This window comes from Rhinoraja longicauda, chromosome 3 (genome assembly GCF_053455715.1).
Source record: "Rhinoraja longicauda isolate Sanriku21f chromosome 3, sRhiLon1.1, whole genome shotgun sequence".
Taxonomy (NCBI): domain Eukaryota; kingdom Metazoa; phylum Chordata; class Chondrichthyes; order Rajiformes; family Arhynchobatidae; genus Rhinoraja; species Rhinoraja longicauda.
Genome location: NC_135955.1, coordinates 46,600,274 through 46,615,202, shown reverse-complemented (window position 1 = coordinate 46,615,202; position 14,929 = coordinate 46,600,274). Strand labels below are relative to the sequence as shown.

General features: G+C 40.3%; 1 protein-coding gene across 1 annotated transcript in view; it reads left to right on the top strand.

The window, feature by feature from the left end:
* Positions 1–2,036: 2,036 nt before the first annotated feature.
* LOC144592247 (very low-density lipoprotein receptor-like) overlaps positions 2,037–14,929 on the top strand; it is a 36,427-nt gene continuing 23,534 nt past the window's right edge. The window contains exons 1-7 of the mRNA XM_078396779.1: positions 2,037–2,091; positions 8,084–8,203; positions 9,293–9,415; positions 11,926–12,045; positions 12,512–12,880; positions 13,498–13,620; positions 13,699–13,812. Of these exons, the coding sequence (XP_078252905.1) occupies positions 2,037–2,091; positions 8,084–8,203; positions 9,293–9,415; positions 11,926–12,045; positions 12,512–12,880; positions 13,498–13,620; positions 13,699–13,812 (1,024 nt within the window). The remainder of the gene's footprint in view (positions 2,092–8,083; positions 8,204–9,292; positions 9,416–11,925; positions 12,046–12,511; positions 12,881–13,497; positions 13,621–13,698; positions 13,813–14,929) is intronic.

Below are 14,929 nucleotides of genomic sequence, written 5' to 3'. Positions count from 1 at the left end.
TAAATGATGGGGGGGAAAGCGTGGTTATGCCAGATTGGGGCGTGCATTGACGTATTCGGAAGCTCACAAACTTTCCTAATTTGGTGCCATATTCTCTGAGCATTGGACAGAGTGAAGTGATCCTCTCTAAGAGAGGTGAGAGATCTGGGTAATGAAAAAAGGAGAGCAGGGAGAGAAGTTTTTGGGGTTAAGCTTTTTTCAATCGCCAGCCAAGGGGGCAGGTCATATCCAACTCCCCGTTCATATGCATACTGCCAGTATACCATGACTCTAACATTGGCCGCCCAATAGTAATATAAAAAGCACGGTAACCCCAGTCCCCCATGTTCCCTCGTTTTTTGAAGATAAGCTTTTGAGATCCTGTGTGCTTTATATCCCCAAATAAATGGCATAATCATATCATATATACACAGCCGGAAACAGGCCTTTTCGGCCCTCCAAGTCCGTGCCGCCCAGTGATCCCCACACATTAACATTATCCTACACCCACTAGGGACAATTTTTTTTTTTTTAACATTTACCCAGCCAATTAACCTACATACCTGTACGTCTTTGGAGTGTGGGAGGAAACCGAAGATCTCGGAGAAAACCCACGCAGGTCACGGGGAGAACGTACAAACTCCTTACAGTGCAGCACCCGTAGTCAGGATCGAACCTGAGTCTCCGGCGCTGCATTCGCTGTAAAGCAGCAACTCTACCGCTGCGCTACCGTGCCGCCCATATAATGATAGAATCGATTAACTTAAAGTAGGATTTGGGGATAAAAACAGGGACATTCTGAAATAAATACAGAAATCTCGGCAGGGAGACCATCTTTACTGCGTTCACGCGGCCAATCAAGGAAATAGGCAACGTTCTCCATTTCTCTATGTTCTCCTTTAGCTTATTCAACCTTTCGGTAAAGTTAATTTTAAAAAGGGTCTTGGGGTTTTTAGATATTTTAATGCCCAGATATTTTATACTATCCGGATTTGTTTTAAACTGCATGTTGGCTAAGAATACAGGGTCTAATTCTGCTGTTATCGATATAAATTCACTCTTCTGCCAGTTTATAGTGTAACCTGAGACCTCGCCAAAGGAATTAATAAGCTGGAATAGGTAAGGGACAGAATGTTCAGGGTCAGATACAAGGATGGCAATATCATCCGCATAAAGCGAAATCTTATGTTCCACCCCATCCAGTATTATCGGTTTTATAAGCGCATGCCCTCTTATACCGATTGCCAGTGGCTCAATGGCTAACGCAAAGAGGAGCGGCGAGAGGGGGCAGCCCTGTCGCGTACCCCTCTGAAGGGCAAAAGGGGGTGACCTATCCTGGTTTGTGAGTATGGAAGCGGTGGGATGAGCATATATAAGACGTACCCAGGAAATAAAAGAGGCACCAAGACCAAACTCTTCCAGCACTCTGAGTAAATATCCCCACTCAACCTGATCGAAAGCTTTTTCTGCGTCTAAACACAGAATGGCTTGTTTGGAAGAACTATCGAAATTGTGATACATAATATTCATTACTCTTCTAACATTAAAGAAAGAGAACCTATTGGGGATGAACCCAGTCTGATCCGTATGGATAATGGATTCTATACACTTATTTAGTCTAGTCGCCATTATTTTAGTAAAAAATTTGAAATCCAAATTAAGCATAGAAATTGGTCGGTATGAGGAGGGATTGGTTTCATCCCTGTCTTGTTTCAATAAGAGAGAAATATTAGCATTTTGTGCAAACAGTGCAAACTTGGGTTCTTATTCCACTAGGTGGAATCTTCAAAACTGATTTTTGACTGTAGGTAATTTTGAAAGCAGTACATGCTTTCAGTTTAAAGATTGCATAGACAATGATCCTACCCAATCATGCAAATTGCACTGACTAATATTTCCAAACAGAATAAAATTACAGGTGCCTCAATGTTTGTCATTTCTCTTCCATTTGCACTGACTCTCCCTTTATCCCAAGGGAGAGGAAGGAAAAACTGAACTGATTCCAATCAGATGTGTATCTTCCTTTTGGAGTATGCTTCACTTTGTATGGCACTGTTATGGTCACAAGTGGAGATTGCATTGTTGGAGGCAAATTAAGTTTGAGTGATGAAGGTATATTCAATATTTTTTCGGGAAAAGGGTAATTCTGAAATGCAAGAGCTGGTGGAATGGTTTGAATGGACTCAATCAGTTCTGTAAAATTTGATGAATTGAGTAACTTACAGTTAAAGATGTCCCCGGTGCACATTTACCAGGATGTCTTAATGCAGGTATTGGGATCCTCTCTAATATTTTGTGTTTATTTAAAGAATGTCAGGTGCTTGTCAAATTTTAGATCCATTTTGTATGATTAAAATATTCAGAGCATAGTTTAAATTGCAGTGGAGTCCAACACCTTTTTTAATTTCACATTTTGTTTGATTTTCTCCATGATTTGCTGCTCCCCTTGTAAATGACCTCCAGTCCTTTGATCTTCTGTTCTTTCAAAATTAACTTGTTTTTGAAAAAAATCTCCCATTCCCTCTTTCACATTGTTTCTTCAACAGTTTGAGCTTTTAATGCTAGCAAAGAACGTTTGACTTATTTGACCCACGTTATCTTAGATTGGATCTGTACCAATGTTTCTGAATGCTGCAATGCCAATACGCACCTTTTTGTCAGTATCTACCCGAGTTTGATGCTGGGTAGCAATATTTTGCCAAATTTTGATTAGAATATTTAGAAATTGGCTACAGATTTGCTTGCTCTTTACCAATAGTGGTTTTTGTCATATTGTTGCTAAATTGTATGCTAAACCCAGATAAACCTACAAGAATTACAATGGAACACGGCAATGCGATAATTGCAAAAAACCTCTGTGCAAGTGACGTACTAACTATATGCTAAGCACGAGATCATACAAAATACCTGCTCACATGCATGTTTTTTCTAGATGCAATAGAAATGCAACTGTATCCTGAGAATCGTTTTGACAGCTTGTGATATCTATTGATTTATTTTGGGTATATTGAGATCCTGTGTCAAGGCAGATCATACTATTGAGCACAACAATCACACCACAGAGCGTGAACAATTAGAGAGAATGACAAAGAATAGTGTTACAGCTGTAGAGAACAGGTTTAAAACGAAGACAAGGGTTGCAATGAGCTAGATTGGAAGATTAAAGAATGCATCCTTACTGTGCAGGTCTGTTCAAGAGCCTGATTATATTTTATCTGTTTGTTTTGTTACCTTCTCATAGCTAACAATGATCTATTCTACATTTTCCTTGATTTCCACCCCCTTTGAAGTATTTTTCTCACACCTTGTACTTCCTTATCTGTCTCCCCTTCCCCCTGACTCGCAGTTTGAAGAAAGGTCTCGACCTGAAATGTGACCCATTTCTTTTCTCCAGGGATGCTGCCTGTCCCGCTGAGTTACTCCAGCATTTTATCTATAGAGGGTGGTGGTACCTGCTTGCAAACTTTATCTTCTGCCCAACAGCAGAAAAAGAGAAATGAAAACAAACAGAACACGAGTCTTTGATTATGTTGGGTACTTTCCTAAGCAGCAAAGTGTAGATGGATTTCATTTTTGGTGTGGGAAGAAAAGGCAGGCTTGTGTAATGGATTGGTCTGGATCCACAAATAATTTTGTAGTCTTGGGCACAGAATCCTAATAGGATACTCTGGTGCATTTGTAGAAATTGGCAAGTCATTGGAGATTTGGCAAGTATCCTTTGTCTTTTAATGAGGTAGGCATTACTTCATTGGTCACAGCATCAATGACTTTGGACCAGATCAAATTAATATCTGACTTGGGCTGTTTAACTTTAACCATATTTCTGGGTTTTGAAATGTAGTTTATTTGCCTTGAATGTCATTGGTATTCCTGCAATTAACATTGCAATGAAGGAAGGGGTTGCATGCCCAGATGACATGCACCATACCAATAGACAGCAGCAGCCTTTAATTCCTGTACCTGAATTTCTATGGCAGCCATGGATGCGTTAAGAGAAGTTGGAGGACAACAAGAAATTGACCACAGACAATAAAGCACGGATAATTGAGAGTGAGGTGCCACCACTGTCTTTGCACGACAAAATCTACCTAATTCTCAGTTATATCCTTCTGAAAGAACTTTGCTACCAGACATAGACAAAACAAGCTGGAGTAACTCAGCGGGACAGGCAGCATCCCTGGAGTCTTCAGTCTGAAAAAGAATCTCAACCTGAAACATCACCCATTCCTTCTCTCCAGAGATGCTGCTTGTCCCGCTGAGTTACTCCAGCTTTTTGTGTCCATCTTCGGTTTAAACCAGCATCTGCCGTTCCTTTCTACACATTTCGTTTGCGGCCGGACAGGCAGCCAAGCCATCAAATTATGCTAAATTCCAAGTGTGGCAGCTGTCAGGAATAAAAACAACCCACAAACATCTTGTCCACCAGGTTTCCAGATCAGCATTGCTCTTCCTGCTTCAAAGCCCCATCCTAGTGAGTACCTTAACCCTAAAATGAGTGACTGGAGGCCAGAAGGAATAGTGTATTGCCTCTTCAAATTTGTGGAGAATAGTTTCAATGGTCAATGCAATGATCCACACAATTACCAAAAGGACAGTCTGCATGCTGTAGTCCACACAATGCACACAGATACAACCTCACTAGTGGCAGACAAACATAACATTTCAAAATATGAAATAGCATTTTAATTGCTGGAGGTGACCGATAGCTAAATCATCTAGATTATGAAGCCAATTAAAAAAATATTCACTCGATTTAACAGTCTGGCGATAAAACGAAAGGAATAATATTTTTAAAACACCCTTGGCTCACAATGTGTGACTGTTTCTGATAATCTGCTGTTGTGTAAATATGTAGCTAGATACGACAGCATTTAGTTATCTTTGGGAGAATCCTACAGAGTACTAATTACCAGAATATCATTTGTAAACAATTTTGCGCAAGAGAATCTTCAATTTAAATAATTAGATAGGTTCACAGTTACAGTTACATTTTCAAAAGAGGCAAGATGAAGGAAGTTCAATTCAGAGGACAAAGATGATCAAATCTGTGTAATGTACAAATGTCAACTATTGAGGAAAGAAAATGTTTCCAAAAATTAACAACCTGACTCATTTATGTTAATATATCTATTTAATTCCATAGACAATGTTAAGAGAGTAGTGCTGTGAACAACTGATGGTAAAATAAGTGAATTTGGAGCACAGAGAAAAATAAAATGAACTGGAGGTGATAATGAGATTGAACTTTAAGCATGTTTCCTTTTTACGGTTAGCAAATAAGATGAACACATCGGTTTCATCAGCAGGTGGACTGTTGCAAATGTACTTGTTCTCTGAAGCAGTTCTCAACCCATGTGTGAGATGGTGCAGAATACATAATTATTCATGTAATTAGCTTATTAGTATTCACACTACCTGCAATGCATTAATTTTAAGACAGGAAGAGATAATGGTTTGGCTTTATCTCCTACATTTTTTTAATGTATTAAGGGTATGTTTGTCCATTTCTGGTATGATTTTGAATTGGGCACCATGTGACGTCCACTCATAATCTTTATATTCAAACATCAGTAAGACTAGAGCCCACCCAGTCATATATACACAAGAAAACAAATTGCATTTTTTTGTGCTACAACTGTTAAAACATTAATCCAGATAGTCGTGATACTCTAACTCTGATTACAAAATTCAGTTGTCACTCTCTAGTGTCATATTCAAACATGATGTTTTCAAGAGAGTTAGATTTAGGTCTCAGGGAATCATGGAATATGCAGATAAAACCAGAACACGGTACTGATTTTGGATGATCAGCCATGATCATATTGGATGGTGGTGCTGACTCGAAGGGCCGAATGGCCTACTCTATGTTTCTAATATTTTGGGGTTTTTTTAATAGATGAATTGCTAATTTACTCTGATCATCCTGCCTTTATCAATCACATTCTTTTATCTCCCATCTATAGGCCAAACACAGACAGGTGGGACTAGTGTAGATGGGGCATGCTCGTAAACATTTTCATAGTCGTGAACATGACCTTAAACATTCAGTGAGGTTAGTTCGTTTTGTTAAAAAAAAAACCTAAACATTTCAACGCATCTTCAATATCACATTAAAATGAAGCAAATCACAAAGTGCTGGAGAAACTCAGCGGGTCAGGCAGCATCTGGGAAGGAATGTACAGGTGACGTCTCGGGTCCGGGATTGACGGCTGCCAGATGCTCGGGACCTGTCGAGTTCCTCCAACACTATGTTTTGATCAAGATTCCAGCATCTGCAGTTTCTTGTGTCTCCATTAAAATAAAACACACCTTCATGACAAAGAAGGTGCTGTCAACTGAGACTGAGTTGGCTGTAGAGTTGGCCATCACCACTCCCCTCACACCAACAGCATCATTTCCAAATGAATAATCCAAATGAGAGTTTTCTCTCTAATCCTGTTAGATTACGGATAGTTGGGAGAATGGGTCTGATGTTTCCAGAGTTGAACCACGCTTGTGAGAACGCCCTGGTAGGTAATTAGCAAGGATGCTTTGCTGAAATAACAACATTCAGGTTCACAGTCATCAGTAATTCACTTTCAAGCCGCTCTGCGAAAGCAGCAGAAGGTCGGGATTTGTTTAATGAGATTATTAGGTCGGAATCAATTAGCCAATCGGTTGCTCTGAGTAATAAAGGAAACGGGGATAAGAGTAAATCGCTGCAGCAGTTGTCCACGTTTGTCTATTCGCTTCCTTCAGTACAGTTAGGCCGGGAAGGTGGGGGGGAAACAACTGTTTTGAGCGGACTTTGGGTTCCTGCTTTTAACCAAAGTGATGATTCCCTTTCGTTTAATTTTGTTGCTGCATCTCGTGGCAAATTTAAATACAGCCCGATTTATGAATGGTGAGTAACCTATTTTTAGTTTGTGAAATGAGTATTAGTTTGTGGGAGACCTGCTTCAAGGGGAATATGGGCTATGCAATGTTCCATTTAGTGGAGGCGAAGAAAACGTCAGTACCGATTTGGTGTTCTAGTACCCAAGGCTAGTGAGGAGGACAAACGCTTTAAAAGTTTCATTTGATTTTTAAAAGCCGGATTGAAACACTTGTTATTGCAAACTGTATTTCTAGGATCCCTCCTTCCCTTTCTAGATCCCAAATCTTTTCCTCTGCTCCGTGGTACATTCAACAGTCGCATGAAGTAGCTGCATTTAGGCAGTCGTAATAAATTCAGATATTCTTTTTGTATTTGAAAACCTAACTCGCTGAAGACATCCGAGAAATCAGTTTACCACAAGAAAGTTTAACCCTTTTCCTGTTTCCATCTGTCAAAGTTTTTCGATAACCAAGACTTCCATGACTTTTTACGTGAGCCATATACTCAATGCATATATACTGGTTTGCTTTCTGAACAAGTTGAAATGTTTTGACTTGGTTGCACTTCTGTACAAATTTTCTAGAACGGCTTTAATCTGGAATTGGGAGTTTTTTAGGATTTCCATAATCTTTAACTCAGAATCACAGGTGCGAACCATGATTCTTGGACGGGAGAATACTTTTTTAAAATGTGCTATCCAATGATTAGGTGAAGTTAAGTAATGTTTTCCCGTTGCTTGACCTGATGCATCACTGGTTTAGCTCTGATCTACATAAACCCTGGATCTGTAGTAATTTGAGCAATTCTGCTTCATTTGGTTCAATTGTCGTGTTCTTGCCATGAACAAGAGGAGTTGTTTAACGTTGTTCTATGACTATCTAAACTAGCCCGATGCTACCAAGGGAATGCTTTACTATCTCCCTGAGATGTTTAACTCAATTTGAAAGTTGCAACACTCTTTTTATACAAGTCAAAATCCAACTTGGAATTTTCCTCAAATGTAAATAACTTCCCTTCAACTTCATGAAGCAGCGGCTCAAACACTACCTTGGTGTAACGGGCTTCCTTACTTCTGAATTTATCTCAAATGTATTAAAACAAACCATATATTTTCACATTTTAATCCCTCTGAAGTATTTTGCCTTAACTCTGAGTTAAAATCATTGGTTGTTATCCATTACTAAGTATGCTTTTGTGTAACAAATCCTAAATCAGTGTGCATAACTCATTTTCTTGCCTTTGCTTCAGACTCAACTGCTTCCTGCAACGCATCACAGTTTCAATGCAGAAATGGGCGCTGTATACCATTACTGTGGAAATGTGATGGTGATGATGACTGTACTGATGGAAGTGATGAAACGGGTTGTGGTAAGTAATTGGCAGCAGGATCATCTGTGAATTAATGTACCCATGCTTGAACATAATTGGGGGAGGTGGAAGAGAGCATGTGAAAGGTGGAAATGAAAGTTCATAAGTTTTAGGAGCAGAATTAGGCCACTCGGCCCATCAAGTCTGCTCTGCCATTCAATCATGGCTGATCTATCATTTCCTCTCAACCCCATTCTCCTGACTTCACCCCATAACCGTTGGCACCCTTATCAAGAATCTGTCAATCTCTGCCTTAAAAATATTCATTGCCTTGTGCTCAAGTTGTCTTTGGCCGCCCCGTTTTTAACATTGATCTTTACAATTCAATGGCCTTGGTAAATGGGAAAGGAAATGTAAGAGAAAGCAAATGTAGAACCTTAGTAATCCTGGGTGTGCAGCTGATGAGAGGTCATTTGAAAAAATAGAAATCTCTTAGTAGGTAACTTAAAGCTACATTTAATTGGAAGTGAGCTATTTAAGATTTAAATTTGCATTTGTGGAACAGCTGATCAAGATGCTAACTGTATTGACTGATGATCTGATATTTTAGTTTGTGCAAAGCATCAGTTTTAAAAGCAATTGTAGTGGTGTGTGTAGTATTATGGAGTGTAAAAGAAGCGACTGAAGTTTTGATTTATTGCATGCATAGAAGATGTGGGCTGAAGGGCCTGTTCATGTGCTATACAGTTCTGTGTTCTACTTTTTTTAGAGTCATGCAGCATGGAAGTGGGTCCAAACTTGCCCATGCTGACCATGATGCCCCATCTACACTAGTCCCACCTACCTCTCTTTGGCCCTCTAAACATTTCCTCTCCATGTACCTGTCCAAATGTCTGTTGGATTCTTTGTTCTACTTCAGCATGATATTTTGAAATAATGAAGCACCCTATATTTATAACTTGAAGCTGAAGTCTTCACATAATTGAAACTGTAAGGTGAAATTTTGTATTTGGGAAGTTCTCACTTTTTAATGAGCTAAGGCAACTAAAATGCTGCAGAATGTAGATTTGGGTGGTTGTGTGGAGAAATGATTGTGCATTAGAATGGTTTAATCTTGCTATTTCAATGGCACACAATATTCTTTCACAGCTCAGGCCACCTGTGGAACTTCTGACTTTGTATGCCGCAGTGGACATTGTCTGCCAAGCAAATGGCAATGTGATGGTGCAGTTGATTGTGAAGATGGGTCGGACGAAAGTCCAGAAGTCTGCCGTGAGTATAACACTTGGCCGAAGTAGAGCGTTCTTGTTCTTGTTGAACACAATCAGCAAATGGAAGTGAGGATATCCCTGGCCCCTCAAGCATGACCCACTGATCAATTATCTCAGCTGATCTACCCCAGGCCTTGACTCCATCTATACCCCTCAATCCCCTGATCTTTCAAATGATCCACCTCCACTTGATGCTTTAAATGACCTAGTCTCATGCTCTCTGGGGTAGATAATTCAAGGGTCTTGATCCAAAACATCACCCATTCCTTCTCTCCAGAGATGCTACCTGTCCCACTGAGTTACTCCAGCATTTTGTGTCTACCTTCAATTTAAAACAGCATCTGCAGTTCTTTCCTACACATAATTCAAAGGATATATGCCCTTTACAATAAATTTCGTTGAACCTCTGGGTTCCTTATGTTGTCTTAACAACCCCCTGTTTAAGACACTTCAATTTGATGTGTTTTTATGTCTCCCCTGTTGCTTCCCCTCAGGATTCTGAATGTTTCAAAAACATCCTTCTCTTGTCTGAAAGTTAAAAAATTCCAACATTCACGACCAACTGTTTGCAAATAAGAAGATTTCTTAATATCTATCTTAAATGGGTGACCCAATATTCTGAAACGTTGAACCTGGCTCTAGATATCCCACCCCAGAGGAAAATCATCCCACCTACTATTAAATTCCATTATGGGTCATTGTACTTCCTTACATGACAAATCCACCATCCACAAATCAATCTGCAGCCTTTCCCCACATTTGCAAGTATATCCTTAATGGAATGGAATACTTTATTGTCACATGTGACAAGGCACAGTGAAATTATTTGTAAATAGTCGGCACATACGGCACTTACAAAGTACACCTGCTGGCTCCTCCTTTGTTCTTCTCCCCCTCGCCCCCCACAGCAGTTCCCCCACTCTGGCTCCTCCTTTGTTCTCCCCTCACCCCCCCCCCCCTCCCCTCCATGAGGGGAGGAGGAGGGGGGGGGGGGGGAATACCAGAACTGTATTTTGTGGATATAGGCTCACCAGAGTCGTACAGAGCAAGACATCATCACTCTTCTCGAAATCCTCTTGTAGACAATAGGTGCAGGAGTAGGCCATTCGGCCCTTCGAGCCTGCACTGCCATTCAATGTGATCATGGCTGATCATTCTTAATCAGTACCTCGTTCCTGCCTTCTCCCTATACCCCCTGACTCCATTATCCTTAAGAGCTCTATCTAGCTCTCTCTTGAATGCATTCAGAGAATTGGCCTCCACTGCCTTCTGAGGCAGAGAATTCCACAGATTCACAACTCTCTGACTGAAAAAGTTTTTCCTCATCAGTTCTAAATGGCCTACCCCTTATTCTTAAACTTTGGCCCCTTGTTCTGGACTCCCCCAACATTGGGAACATGTTTCCTGCCTCTAACGTGTCCAAGCCCTTAATAATCTTATACGTTTCGATAAGATCTCCTCTCATCCTTCTAAATTCCAGTGTATACAAGCCTAGTCGCTCCAGTCTTTCAACATATGACTCTTGCAATAAAGATAATTTTGTGCTTTGATTTTTCCAATTGCTAGCTGTACTTGCATGTACAATGATTGTGTACAGGATACTCAAATCTGTAAAACAAAGTCTATGGCTTTAGAAAGCCATTCCTTACCTATATTTTTATTGTTATCATTTTGTGGCAATAGACAATAGGTGCAGGAGGAGGCCATTCGGTCCTTCGAGCCAGCACCGCCATTCAATGTGATCATGGCTGATCATTCTCAATCAGTACCCCGTTCCTGCCTTCTCCCCATACCCCCTGACTCCGCTATCCTTAAGAGCTCTATCTAGCTCTCTCTTGAATGTATTCAGAGAATTGGCCTCCACTGCCTTCTGAGGCAGAGAATTCCACAGATTCACAACTCTCTGACTGAAAAAGATTTTCCTCATCTCAGTTCTAAATGGCCTACCCTTTATTCTTAAACTGTGGCCCCTTGTTCTGGACTCCCCCAACATTGGGAACATGTTTCCTGCCTCTAACGTGTCCAACCCCTTAATAATCTTATACGTTTCGATGAGATCTCCTCTCATCCTTCTAAATTCCAGCGTATACAAGCTTAGTCGCTCCAGTCTTTCAACATATGACAGTCCCGCCATTCCGGGAATTAACCTAGTAAACCTACGCTGCACGCCCTCAATAGCAAGAATATCCTTCCTCAAATTTGGAGACCAAAACTGCACACAGTACTCCAGGTGCGGTCTCATTAGGGCCCTGTACAACTGCAGAAGGACCTCTTTGCTCCTATATTCAACTCCTCTTGTTATGAAGGCCAACATTCCATTGGCTTTCTTCACTGCCTGCTGTACATAATTGTGCAGATTCTGGTCAAGAATTGGAATATCACGCATCTACAATTGTTGTTTGTCCTTATTACTTGCAACAGTCTAACGTTGCCCAAGAATTGTGTCTTGAGTATATGAGGGGTCTCTGATCTGCTGCAGATGGTCTGATTAACCACAAAGCTGTTTTCCAGACATGATAAGATGTCAGCTGAATGAAATCAGCTGTGGCCCTGGCACTTCGTGTATTCCTGCTTCCTGGAAATGTGATGGTGGAAGGGACTGTGAGAATGGCAGTGATGAAGAGAACTGTGGTACGTTGCAGCTTGTTTTTAAGACTGATGAGATCTATTATACTGCTTCCCAAGCTGAATATGTAACACTAGATTCTAGTGGCTCACGACAGACTGGACTATTGCAAAACAAGGAATATTGGCATATTCTTGCTCACTTGAAGACTTGCTTGCAAATTAAATCCATGTTTTGACATTTGTTTTATTGTGCAAATTTACCAGTGTCCTTTTAGTACGAGTTTGACTTGAAATGAAGGAGCGTGAAAATGAATGCAAAACAAGCACTTTAATTATATGACAAAGAGGTGTCACAGGGCTAAATTTCTGTACTGTAAGATCCTATCCATGGAAATTCCACATAGAGCAATTGCAGTTGAATGCAAATTTTACAAGTTCATAGTTTTGGGTAACATGAATCACTATGGCTAAGGATTCATTGTATTCCTATAATGATTGACTAGTAAACCCAATTCTAATGTCTTTTCAGGCTCTTTTAATTGCAGTATTCTTGAGTTTACTTGTTCCAGTGGCAGATGCATTTCCAAGATATTTATCTGCAATGGTGAAGATGAGTGTGGTGATGGAAGTGATGAAAAAGGCTGTGTTCCCCAATCCTGTGGCCGTCACGAATTTCAGTGTAATAATTCTGAATGCATCTCCCTGGGTTGGGTCTGTGACAACAATGTTGATTGTGCTGACCAATCTGACGAATCTCCCGAACTTTGTGGGAACACTATTCTTCATACAACCTGCTCTCCCGGTAACTTTGCATGTGCTTCTGGTGAATGCATCAATCAACATTGGCACTGTGATGGAGATGGTGACTGTAAAGATGGAAGTGATGAAGTTAATTGCTGTAAGTAACTTTGAGACATAATGGCTGGATGTGTAGGGAGGTACTGCAAATGCTGGTTTAAACCAAAGACAGACACAAAAAGCAGGAGTAGCTCAATGGGTCAGGCAGTATCTCTGGAGAAAGGGAATAGGTGACATTTCGGACTGAGATCCTACAGACTGAGTCAGGAAAAAGGGGAATGATAGCGAGAGAGAGATAGTGAATATCTCGTTCCCCTTTCCCCTGACTCTCAGTCTGAAGAAGGGTCTCGATCCAAAAGTCACATTCCTTTTCTCCAGAAATGCTGCCTGACGCGTTGAGTTACTCCAGCTTTTTGTGTATGGCTGGAATGGTATTAGCTTGCAATTTCAATTTCTCTACTAAACGATGAGCATGGACAATTTTCTTTAAAATTATGTTTAACAACCAGAATGTTGTCCTAACCTAAACATCCATTTCAAATGACGTAAGTATTGGATTTTAATGCAAGTTTAAAAACAAATCAGAATAAAGCTTTTAAATGTTGAGTTTTAACCTTGCGACATTTTTTTGGCACAAAAAAAATTCATAGAAAAGGTTAATTACAAGATTTTGTAAATGTATTATCTTTGTAGTCTAACATCTTTATTTGCCTTAAGCTCCTCGAACATGTAGACCAGACCATTTCAGCTGTGGTGATGGTAGTTGCATCACTAGAACCAAAATATGTAACGGAATTACAGACTGTCCTGATGCTATCGATGAAATTCACTGCGAAAATGGTAGGCGCATAGATAATATCTCTACAAATTTGTAACTCTTGTATTTGATTTAAACATGGGTTTTCTTTTTAAATTTAGAGTGCAAAAACCCAAATGAATTCAAATGCCAAAATGGAGAATGCATACCCATAACTAAACTCTGTAACCACAAATGGGACTGTAGAGATCGGAGCGATGAGTCTTTCAAATGTGGTAAGTGGAAGTTTGCAGTCTTGCCAGATGTTTTTTCCTTATCTTCTGTCAATATAACCCGGAAAACTATCTGCTTTACCTTTTTCCTATTGTTTACAGAATTTTGAAAGCTTAAAGTACAGGAATATGCAACTGAGAGGGACTAGGGAAGAGAATATTGCAATATTTCACCAGAAGAAACTTGTAACTTGATGTACTTTAAGGGAGATGCCAAGCAAGAAAGTGTAGTGATTTTCAGAGTTGTAAACTAATGCCAAATAACTTGAGTATAGTAAACATGGTGATTTTTGCATTTTGCAATGGGCTAATGCCCCAATCAGAATCCAGAATAAAGAACAGTACAACACAGGAACAGGCCTTTTGGCCCACAATGTTGAGTGCCATCCATAGTGGAAATGTTTCCAAATACACAGGACAAGATGTTAGAAATCCAAAGTGCCAAATGTCAATTTGCTCCCGGTGGTAATGGGAGGCTTATGCACTCACCTATGCTCCTCCGATGTTGAGAAGCATAGGTGAGTGCATAAGCCTCCCATATACATGATTACAATCGAACCGTTCATAGTGTACAGATACAGGATAGTGCAAGATAAAGTCCGATTAAAGATAGTCCAAGGGTCTCCAAAGAGGTAGATGGTAGCTTGGGATATCTCTCTAGTTGTTCGTAGGATGGTTCAGTTGCCTGATAACGGTTGGGGGGAAAAACTGTCCCCAAGTCTTCTACCCAAATCATCCAAAGCTTATTGTTCTGAAATCCTGCATTTTACTCAGCAATTCAGTGGTGCAGCTAGTAGATCTGCTGCCTCACGGCACCAGAGACATGGGTTCATTCCTGACCTCGTGCTGTCTGTGTGGAGTTTGCATGTTCTCACTGTGACTGAATGGGTTTCCTCTAGGTGCTCTGGGTTATCTCTCGCATCCCAAATGTGTGTGTTTGTAGGTTTATTGGCCGCTAGAAATTTACCCAAATGTCAAAGGAGTGAATGAGAAAGTGGGATAACATAGAACTAGTGTGCCTGGGTGATCAATGTGCCTGGGTGGACTTGGTGACCCAAAGGGTCTGTCTCCCTGCTATTTCTCTAAACTAATTCAATACAAATCACTCTTGCTCTAATTA